This window comes from Erigeron canadensis, chromosome 2 (genome assembly GCF_010389155.1).
Source record: "Erigeron canadensis isolate Cc75 chromosome 2, C_canadensis_v1, whole genome shotgun sequence".
Classification (NCBI taxonomy): domain Eukaryota; kingdom Viridiplantae; phylum Streptophyta; class Magnoliopsida; order Asterales; family Asteraceae; genus Erigeron; species Erigeron canadensis.
This window is the reverse complement of record NC_057762.1, coordinates 45,646,071-45,657,366: the sequence shown is the minus strand read 5'-3', so window position 1 is coordinate 45,657,366 and position 11,296 is coordinate 45,646,071. Positions and strand designations below refer to the sequence as shown.

The 11,296-nt window shown below is 33.1% G+C and overlaps 2 protein-coding genes across 2 annotated transcripts; one reads left to right on the top strand and one right to left on the bottom strand.

Annotated features, from left to right (window-relative positions):
• Positions 1 to 826: 826 nt before the first annotated feature.
• LOC122589827 lies at positions 827 to 3,576 on the bottom strand. Its single transcript, XM_043762148.1, has 4 exons — positions 3,287 to 3,576; positions 2,557 to 2,658; positions 1,706 to 2,477; positions 827 to 1,239 (listed from the first exon to the last, which is right to left on the bottom strand). Exons 1-4 carry the CDS (start codon positions 3,494 to 3,496, stop codon positions 1,007 to 1,009), a joined length of 1,317 nt encoding a protein of 438 aa, XP_043618083.1. The 5' UTR covers positions 3,497 to 3,576; the 3' UTR covers positions 827 to 1,006.
• A 3,017-nt stretch (positions 3,577 to 6,593) lies between these two features.
• Positions 6,594 to 9,412, top strand: LOC122588501 (clavaminate synthase-like protein At3g21360). The gene is made up of 3 exons (XM_043760633.1): positions 6,594 to 7,018; positions 8,558 to 8,811; positions 8,921 to 9,412. The coding sequence occupies exons 1-3, from the start codon at positions 6,650 to 6,652 to the stop codon at positions 9,285 to 9,287; spliced, it is 990 nt and encodes a 329-aa protein (XP_043616568.1). The 5' UTR covers positions 6,594 to 6,649; the 3' UTR covers positions 9,288 to 9,412.
• The last annotated feature ends 1,884 nt before the right edge of the window (positions 9,413 to 11,296 follow it).

Genomic DNA, 11,296 nt, shown 5'->3' with positions numbered 1-11,296 from the left:
TTTGTATTGTCAAACATGTTTCTAAGATATCGGCAGGACGCATGATTGATAAACGTTCGACCCGCATAGTAGCCGGACCCAGCGGACAGGTATTTCTGCTTTTCAGATTCTCGGCAGACAGGTATGATGTCTAAACATTTCTCATTTTCCGTCTTGCACTCCTTTGTGGCCGGAGGTCCCCATGGAAGCAGTCTCTCTACCTTTGTGTAGAGGTAAGACTGTCTACAGCTTACCTCCCCCATACCCCGCGCAAGAATTGGGTCCTGTTGTTGTTGTGAAGATATTAATCAAGTTATATTTTTTAACTAACCTAATAATTTCAAGAAGGACTTTTGCATCATACATCTAGCAATATCCTCAACCTAAAAATCATTTTAACTTGAAACATATATCGAAAACCGGATGCATAATCTATATTAATGATGAAGGAATTACAAATCGTAAGTGCATAAAAAAAATTAAAAATTTAAACTAAAAAACCATATTGAGATATTTATATAAAAAAAAAAGGTTAGATGCATATTGAGATATTGTGATTTTCGAAAATCCGACTTTTCATTCCTAACTATACAAAATGAGTTTTTTTTCTCCCTACGTGCAAGTTAGTCATGTGAGAGGTATTATTGTCATTTTACTTGGCATAATCCATGTCCTTCAAGTCTTCAACCATCAAACCCGGAAACCATACAATAATTATCAAGGAGACCGGCACCCTTTTCGTGTCCAAATTAAATTACGTTTTCTTTATGCTTTTAGTACTTACACTTTTATAGTTTCTCATTTTAAGTATCAAAAGTTAATAAATAGATTATATGTTGCAAGTACATACTAAAAATCGAGTCGTGATTTTCTTGGTTTTTATAACCATATGTTGCAAGTATATATTCATATTATGAAGATGACAGAAACTACAAAGTACAAACCATTATAAGTCTGCGATAGTCAAAATTTTCAATTATAGCCAAGTGCATTAGTGCATACATATTTATGTATTTCCAAGCTTTAGTCAAACAATGGATTTCGGGTCATCTGAAGAAGCCTCTTCCAACAAGTCCATGAACCCTCTGCTGGTACTAGTATTAGCAGTCCCTTGATCAACGGATGCTTTAGGTGGAAACTTATAAGCTATTGTTGCTTCAATTCGCATCCACAGTTCTTTCTTTAAAGTGTTCTCACCAGCGCACTTGCCTTTTAGAATTGTGGTATCAAAATCCTTACACATAGGAGTACTTTCAATCACTGGTAACAAGTACACACAAGTAATTCATAGTCAAGAAACAAAAGATTTACCATTCTAGATACAATAAGTGATCATCATGCGACTAGAGGTGGCACTTCTGACTCGTTTTCCTAATTAAGTTGCTATTCTTTTTTTTTTTATCTCTAACAGGGCCAAACAGGTAAGTCGCCCGGGACTAGAGGTGGCACTTCTGACTCGTTTTCCTAACTAAACCTTTCAATGTTAACAGAAACAGTCAAATGGGTCGACCGGGTCATAAGTCGCCCAAATTATTTAGGATTCACTAAATCTCCAAATCGTTTTATAAACAAGGCGGGGTTATTCTAAATATAGAGTTTTTTAAATCTCGTATATAATATATATATATGATTGGAGAAAGTGCACCATTAAGTGTTAACGAACCACCCAAAGCCATGTCACTATTATCCAACCCACCATTTTGTAACATATGGAAGAGAGATGTACCTTCATTGCGTGAAACAACACTTTTATAATCACCAGCCCTTGTCAAGTTCGTATCATTACTCAGATCATCACCAGGTTCTAGCAGAACACAAGTCTTGGGTGGTGAGAAACCCCAACCTGGTGATTCCTCCACGACATTTCTTGCATTTCCAAGCTTATTAGCACGCCTAATTCCAAAAAGCTCAGGGTATTTCAAAGCCAGATCAGAGGGTTCACTGCTAGATGGTTCAGAACCTCCAGACCCACCACCTAGAGGATGATGAATCGTTGGGTTTTTAGTGCCATTAATCTTGTTGCAGCATTCAGAAGCTGGTTCCAACAGTATACAAGATTTTGGTGGTGACATTTTGAGGCAAGGAGTAGAAACAACTACAGAATTCTTCCTTTGTATCAACTTTTCTGTCGATGAAAAAACACTCTCCACTGGCCCAACAGTAACAGCATTGTTGCCAATAGTAACATCATCGTTTATCTTCTTAAATACCGACTTGGATGATTTCTTTAGTCTAGATGTGAATGGTGTTGGTCTAGGCAGAGGCGTCAGCATAAACAGGTTTCTACCACCATCTGCAGCACCATCGTCACGCCAAGACACGAGAGGTGAAGGAGAGACCATAAAATCAAGCTTGTCTAGATATGGGCTGTCAATAGCTTTGCTCAGTTCCTCATTTCTAGAAGGAGCTATATTCATATTTGCAAAACTCTTTTCCAGTTGATTGTCAGAGCCTGTTGCACTGGTTGAAAGAACTTTTTGGAACCTTGGAACCCATGGCTGTATTTGGGAAATCAATGAACAGTGTTAGAATAATACACAGCACACAAAACTAATACCGACATCAGTTAATATTAACCTTCAGTGACGTTTGCATCTCCTGCAGCACATCAGCAAACATTTCAACGTCCTTTGTGTTGCTCACTTTTCTATCCACTGCTTGTACAACAAGTTCATCGATCTGCACATTAAGAGATTAACCCATTTGAGAAAAAAAAAACACAAAATTTGCTTGTAAGTTTGAAAAATGGATGATTTGTCATATATATGTTACATAGTCCTATAAGTAAGAAGGATACATTATATTTCCAGTTTCAGGTATTCAACTGTCTACAACATTTTTCCTGCTTAAGCCCTACTAATAACATAAATGCAAAATTCGTCAGTTTGTCCGCACTCTTATGATTTTGTATTTTCCAGCCAAACACCCCTAAATAAAACCCCAAAAAGGTATGTAAATGCCTAAAGTTTACACTTTATACAGGGTTTTGTTAAACATGGCATTAGGGCTATGTTTAAGTCATCTAAAGAAATGCCTAAAGAAATTAAACACGGCTCCGTTTATCAAAACCCTAATGATACCAAATATAATTAGCATAGAAAAAGAACACAAAGAAAACTGAAAACACCACGCCCACGCCCGCGCCCACAATCACTATTGATATGATAATATAAAAACAAACCAACAATCATCATCAAGTATAAATAAAGAGGTGAATATGGGCTAATTTTAAACAGAAGATACACATAAACCCTAAATTAGATTTTTAATAAATTAGTAATTAAATCTGTAACAATTGAAAAAAGACCTGATGAATAAGAACTGAGAGTTGGGAGTGAGCGAGAAGAAGTCGATCCATTGGGCCGGAAGAATGTTGCTGGGGGTGAGTATTCTTATTATTATTAGGTTTCTTTTTCATGACAAAAGTAGAAGCATTCGGATTAGTCGATATGTCTCTAAGAGGCTTTCTTTTAGATCTGGATGATTTGGGGCATTTCATGTCAGCAATCTTGGGCATTTTTTCTCCCCGGATTGATAGAAAGGAAATTAATGGTGGCTGATGAAGATGATACCCTCTCTAACGGTAATAAGTGTTTATGACGGAGGGAAAGGGCCTTTTGTTTTCAAATCTTGTGGGGTTTTGAATCTCTGTTAACTTATAAAACATTTGTTTCTTTTTAAAAAATTTAACTTTTCAATGATGTATACTTATTAATGTATAATGTATAATATAACTATAAACATTTTAATCATTCATTTTTTTTTTCTCTTCTCAAATTTCAACCAATCATTTTTTCTCTCTCCTCCACAAATCATTTTATTTCTCTAGTACATCGATAAATTATAAAAATTATATGAGTGTTCTTAAAATTTCATGTTCTTTCATTAGAGATGTCATTCGATATACTTTTGACGAATTTTTAAATCCGATGGCGGAGCCCGTATGGCTAAGGCATTTGACTATCACGCTCTATGACATATCACCTCCTATGACCTATCACACTCTATGACCTATCACCCCACCATCTTACCGCCGCAATGCGCGGGTACTTTGTCTCGTCCCTTATAAAGTATATTGATCTCTCCTATTTTAGAAAATTTAACATTTTTTTATACTCTAAATACCTTATTTCTTAATCTTAATTTCCCTATACACCTAATCTATACTTTTATACTATTTAATAAATAAAACAACATTAGTTATGAAAAAATTATCTAAAATACCATTAATGATAAATTACAATATCAATCATTTATCCAAAATATCTACATTAACCTTTTACATCAATTATATTTACATCAATTATTAACACCACTCGTCGCCGCCCCCACCACCAATAGTCGCCCCCACCATCACACCGTTGCCGCCACAACCACCGCCTCATTGCGCAGGTACCATGCTAGTTTCCATCGATTGATATTCGATATCTTATTTAATTTTATTATTACCCAAAATCCCACAATTATTGACTTTAATTTCATATTTTATGATTTATGAAATGGTATAGTCATGCGTTCAAAATTGTTTTCATTATCATGACTAATTTTACCAGTTATATGGGGATTTTTATTGTTTGATTTGGTTAATCGGTTATTGGGATATATTAGGTTGAAGAAATAATTACAAATACAAGTTTATAAATAAATCTTTCACCAATCAAATATAAATTTTTTTTCTTATTTTTATTTTTATTGATTAGTCCACATCATATTTCACATGTAGTTTTAATATGTTTGTAGATCTAGCATTTCTCTTATTAAATAAAACTTTTGACTTTGAATATGGTTCAACGATATTCTATGCATTTTTAAGCACAAAACACTTAAAAATGAGAATCTGCATGTTTAGATGTCTCATAGGAATGTTTTAAAAACAAGAAGTTTGGTTTGGATTAGTGATAAATTTATAAGCTTTTGAAGATAGAGGTCAGAGGTTCGATCTCTATTTCATGCACTAGTCGGAAATCCTTTTCTATCATTTAGGTAAAACCTGAAAACATCTCTACCCAATTAGAGGTAAAGTCTGTCTACATTTTAACCTTCCCCATATACCGTCAAGGTATTGGGGCCGCATAAAACTTAGGTTTATTCATAAGTAGATATTTTAACAAAGTAAATTTTAACTATAAAAAATCATCAATACATTTTTCTTTCATATTTTCACCATTTTATTTTTAATAACAAAAGTAAGATAAAATTAGTAATTCATTTATTCGGGTCAATAAAAGCATTAAGCATATTTGACAAAGAGGTGTAACAACCACTTTTGAAAAAATGAAAAATAAAAAGGACATAGGACCTACTGTCCCTAATTGAAAAACTATGAAAATATTATATTAAATTTCAGGATTTCAAAACTTACCAGCCAAACAATAATGACTAAGTTCATAAAATAATTTTATATCTTTTCAATTATGATGTTATTTGATTCGTCCTTTTCTATATTAAATCAATCAATTGAAAACTCATAATAAACTAACATGATAGCCACACATCATTACCGAAAAATTGAAACAAGTCATGATGGCTACCGTCAAAACAAAAGTGCACAAATTCACCATAGATAGGTTGGTAGAATCAATGGATTGATATATTTTAGAAATTTGGAAGTAAATTTTGAAAATAAGTTGTTGATGAATAAAAATATGGAAGTAAATTTTAGAAATTGGCTCGCTTATGAAACATGAGTTGGTGGTCTAAAAGGTATTATAGACATTTTACATGTTTGAAATCATGGAATGTTCACCGGAGGACAATGTTTAGAATTTTTTCTAACGACGACCTTAAGAGTTGTCATTAACCGCTAAAAACTTATATATTTTATATCAAAAGGTCACTTCTATTAGGGCCCGTTAACAAAACTTAATAATTTTTAATAAGAAATGGAGATTAAGTATATATTTGTTTTTGAAATAACAAACGAGAGTTTTTCTGATCCATCACAATTTATATTTTTAGACCACATGCTAGCTTATTTAGCTCCATGAGATGTCCGAATTTAGGTTCTAAGATTTGAAATATATACATTTGTATTCCACTAACTAGCGAATTTACTCGGGTTTGACATTTAAATTAAAATTATAAAACTACAAATATGCAAGTAACTTTTGGAGATAGTGAATTGAATAACACAATATTTATATATTGATAAAATACCTATTGCATTAACAAAACATAAAAGGATATTATATACTATATAAAATAATTTTCTTTGTTTGTAAATAAAAGATTAATAACTTTAAATAAGCATTTAGTAATCTAATTTTAATAAAAAATAGTGTAAATTATTTATGACATCATAATTAATATAAAAACCTTTTTAAGTAAATTATAAACTTGTCACATCATATTTTTTATAAAAATATTTATGAAAAATAATTGTATTTTATTTATTATAGAGATAGAGAAAGATTGTCTAATTTGTTTGTGTCTAAAGGTAAAACTTTATCTTGATTGTAAAAAACGTATGTCACGTGCAGGTAAACTGACTAAGTTAAAATATAATATTAATGAAATGTTTATAAAAACACTTTTTCATACCGATTCAATGAGACGTGTTAGATTTTTCTGCTGACTTTTCTATTTAATCTTTGGAACTTTGTTTATATAATAATGTAAGGGAAAAAAGGTTAAAAAAGGTAAAGTTGCTTGCCACATACACATATCCCAAATGGCCACCGGAAAATTCTTCCAAGAAGTAGAGGTACCTCAGCAAAAATCTCAAATCCAAAACCATCTTCTTTTCCCGGCTGTTTTATCTCCCGCTGCTACTGATTCATCAGTATGTGTTTTGGAAGACGCGATTAGAGCCGAAAAGGCATGGCTAGAGTGTCTTCTGAATGAACGAGGTGCTATTCTGTTTCGAGGCTTCCCTGTTACCTCTCCCGATGACTTCAACGACGTCGTTGAAGCTTTCGGTTACCCAGAAGCAATCTATGTGGGTGGCCGAGCTTCTCGAACCAAAGTTGTTGGCAGAGTTTACACTGCAAATGAATGCCCTCCTCATATGGGAATTCCTTTCCATCATGAAATGTCTTACGTATGTACTACTACATTCTTTCCTTTCATACTTAATTTACTAATTCCTTTTGTATTATTGGTAATTATAATTAGGAACAACTATAAAAATTAAGTTTAGGGAAATCTGAATTCCTTAAGGTCTGGCCAGTGGTGTACGTAGTTACTAGTCAGGATTTCAATTATGTTACTCGTATATGAGAGTGACTTTTGTATATTCTTGCAATAATTCAATTCGTTGCTTTCAAAAATTGTACACATAGTATAAGTGTATAACAACTGTGGGGAAAAAGTGCATTTTTCCACCACTTTGGACATCAATAAATATATAGTCGTGTGACATATATTGCGAACCGTTTAGTGGGTTTTGTAGTCTCTGGCCAAGGCTACGTAACAAACTAAGATGCGTCCAAATTGGGTTAAAGGTGAATGAGATATCGAGTCTCAAAGTTGTGTGTTTGGTGCATAAGTTGGAGTTGGAAAAGCTTTGTCCCACATTGGTGTGGGATATAAACTTTTACTAGTTTATAAGTGGAGGTTTCTAAGCTATGTCAAGATCTTGTGTTGTGTTTTACTCTGGCTCCTACCCGCGCGCAGGGGTGCAGAAAACGGGTTTCTGGGTCAAAATTCTCTGAACCAATGCGTGTACGCGCGACCTGCGGACACGAATGCAGCTCGAAAAACTGGGGCCCGTGCGGGGCTCCTTTTGAATTTGTAACTCATGAAACTGATAAATAATTAACTCACCATTAGTGCTAGTTAATTATTTTGGAGTTACAATTTTGTGTATATAAGGTCCTATCAGGGACTTGAAAGATACAACAACAACAATACATTTCGTTCATACCACACACACATTCTCTGCAATTTCGGTCACGAAACAGCAACCATCGTTCGTCTTTCAGGCAAGTGTTCAACGTCCGGCAGTACGCTGATTTTAATCGGTGTACCCTGGGAACAGACGGCGAATCTGTTTAAGGGAATTGTGTCAAACACAAGCCCGATTCTACTTATTATTATTACATTTTTCTTGTTTTGCAGGAAGCTTTCAAATTGCCTCTTTTATTTAGTTCCTCCATTCTGTTCTTGTTTAATTCCTTTATTATTATTTAATCGTATTGTAATATATATATATATATATATATTTAAGGAATTACATATTGTTATTATACTGTTATTTCCAACAACAACACAAGCGATCTATTAATCCAAGTAGTTATAATAATTAATTTAAGGGTTTTGTTGCATACAGCCTAAAGGCGGTAGATCAGATGCATAAAATTCAAGGTTAAGCTTTTTGATATAAAAAATACAATTTTTTTTATGCACGTTAAATACAAACTCTTACAGTTGTATTTAGCATTTTTCTTAATTTAAAGACATTGTCTGGAAAAAGACAATTACCATTTTCATTTTTCAATTTAAAGCATTGTTAAGCAATATATATCAAAACTAGTTTTGGTCTTATGAGATTACTTATTGCTAAGGAGGAAGGATCGGCTTTGTAAGAAGTCCTAATCCTAATGGAGTAACTAAATGGCTTTCAGATGATTATATATAGGTTCCAGATTTCCCTACCAAACTGGTTTTCTTTTGCGAAGAAGAACCAGGAAAAGGTGGGGAAACCCCAATAGTTTTGAGTCATATCATTTATGAAAGGATGAAGGAGAAACACCCTGAGTTCGTGGCACGGCTAGAGGAGCATGGATTGACATACATCAAATTCGCAGGTGATGAGGACGATCCATCATCCTTCACAGGCAGTAGCTGGAAATCAGCATACAAGACTGATGACAAAAGTGTTGCCGAGGAAAGGTTGTCTGTTTCTTTACAACAAACACCAATTCAGCATAAGGTCAATTAATCTGTTGCAATACGAACCTAACCATTGTTCATATATATGAATGCATGGTGTCGAAAACAGGGCAGCTAAGCTGGGAACAAAGCTAGAATGGATGGGGAATACTGCAAAAGTTATAACAGGTCCAGTACCAGCCATCAGGTTTGATAAAGAGAGTGGCCGAAAAACATGGTTTAACAGTCTTTCAGCTAGTTATAGTGGCCCTGCAAGTGAGAAAGGTTCTAACAGGAATACAACAGTGGAGCTTGGTAATGCAGACCCTATACCTGATGATGCTATGGAAGACTTGATGAAAATCCTGGAAGAAGAATGTGTTGCGATACCTTGGAAGAAAGGTGATGTCTTGCTTGTTAATAACTTGATGGTTCTTCATAGCCGACGACCACTACTAAAGCCACCCCGTCGTGTGCTAGCTTCCCTTTGCAAGTGATTGGAAATTTAAAGAAGTTCTAAAGGAAATGTCAAAGTTATGTTATATAGTTTTATAAAGATAAAGATATTTATTAAACTGTTAATTATACTAACTAATAAGGCCAAGATGACTCTGTGATTTTATACTGGTTCAAGACATAGTATGTATCAGGATGAGGGGTTTTTTCAGGACCAATGGTATATCGATCATTACAATAGTTTCCTATTAAGGTCATATTTTTTACTTGATTTTTAAAATTAGGGTTTTGGGTGCATAAAAATTTGTACTTTGCTGTTAGGAAAATCATGGGTAGTTTTTAATATATAATGTACAAGTTTTTAAGCATATAATAAGTTGTTAGTGACAGGGCTGTCATTATCATTAATTGAAATAGGGAAATGATAGTTGTATTATTAATTGAAATAGGGAAATGATAGATGTATCATTATTTTTGATTAATTCATTACTATGTAATGTTTTACAACATATATCGAACAAGTCTACAATTAATACTTATATATGGTAAATGTTTTACTTTCCATTCAAATAAATGAGAAATGAAAGGGTTGCAAGCTTACTTGAGAGGTTTGTTCAAAGATGAATCTACTTTTGCCATTTGTGAATGTACGAACGGGTATAACCGTACAACTACTGTACAAGTCAATATATCTTTTGAATCTTTGTTGAGATACTGCCCACCCATTTGGTCATAAACGGCGTGGATTTGTATTTGGGCTGGGAAATGATATATAATTTCATTTGGTCATAGAAATATGTTATACAAGTGTTTTAAAAGAGTTGAAAAAAAAAAGAAGATAAAATTGATAGTATTGAGGTAAAGTGGGTAATGTTGACCCATTTGTGTGGTTAAGAGGTAAATTGACCCGAATACGACTAAACTTCATCATGGTCAAGGGAAAAGACTTTTAGGTAGTCAAATTGATTGCACGAAAATGTTAGAAAGAAATGAAAGTGTCAAAAGTGTAATGTTTTATGAATCGGTCAAAACGAGCCAATCAAACCATTCTGACGTTGACGTCGTAGAGTCGTCGAAACGGGTCAAGACCTATATTTTCGGAAGTATATATGTTGTGAAACCCATTTTTAAATTGTAGAAGTATTTTGGATCGAATTAAAAGGTTGGTTAAAAAGCTTGGTTAATAACCCATTATTTGTAAGTCGAGTTGTTAAATAATGTCAAAATGATTTGTAGGCCTAGTTTGAGAGTTCTTAAGTATCAAGTAGTTAAGTTTTGGTAAATGTTCAAAAAAAAAAAGTTAAGTTTTGGTAGTAGACTAGTAGGTACGTACCACGAAAGTGTTGCAGTTTTAGTCCACATGACATAAATAGAAAACTTATTAAATGTATGAACGGCATTGAATTAAATTCACAACAGAGAAGTGGCCCGGTGGGAGTTTCATATACATATACATATTTAGGGAGTATAAGGTTATTCTAAGCTTAAACGTCTAACATTTACATATTGTTTTTAATACATAAAATTCACGAAGACTTAAACATTTATTGATTAATCAAAAAAATATTAAAAAATATATATATAAGAGGTTTCATACCTAAACTTAGATATCGAACAATTTTAAATTCACTTTTCTCATATATGTATATAATATATATGCAGAAGTGAATATAGAGTTGTCTCTCATCTAAACTTATATGGAAAACACTGTAACCAATACTGGTGGTGTTCCCATTTTAACTTAGGAAAAAGACAATCCCATATTCATTTTGCCAAGTATATGTATATGTATATATACACACATGTAAGCTAGCTGGATCCTCGAGTAATTAACATGTGAAACTTGATATTATATATATATATATTAAAAATAAAATCTCGTAAGTCGTGCAAAGAATAGTAACTCTGTTTTTTTTTCTCATTTTATTTTGGTAGGGTCTACATGTTTATTATTTTTTATATTATTATTTTTTACCTTTTTCTATTAAAACGGTAATTTTTTATCACCACAAATTTATGTAACTTTATTCATTATTTTTTACCTTTTTTC

Excerpts from the sequence above, each read along its gene's own strand:
- LOC122589827 (XM_043762148.1), bottom strand. The coding sequence starts at position 3,496 with ATGCCCAAGATTGCTGACATGAAATGCCCCAAATCATCCAGATCTAAA. Across the intron at positions 2,659-3,286 it reads TCTCAGTTCTTATTCATCAG|ATCGATGAACTTGTTGTACA; the intron begins GTCTTTTTTCAA and ends CTTAATGTGCAG. Across the intron at positions 2,478-2,556 it reads AGATGCAAACGTCACTGAAG|CCATGGGTTCCAAGGTTCCA; the intron begins GTTAATATTAAC and ends TCCCAAATACAG.
- LOC122588501 (XM_043760633.1), top strand. The coding sequence starts at position 6,650 with ATGGCCACCGGAAAATTCTTCCAAGAAGTAGAGGTACCTCAGCAAAAA. Across the intron at positions 7,019-8,557 it reads TCCATCATGAAATGTCTTAC|GTTCCAGATTTCCCTACCAA; the intron begins GTATGTACTACT and ends GATTATATATAG. Across the intron at positions 8,812-8,920 it reads AAAAGTGTTGCCGAGGAAAG|GGCAGCTAAGCTGGGAACAA; the intron begins GTTGTCTGTTTC and ends TGTCGAAAACAG.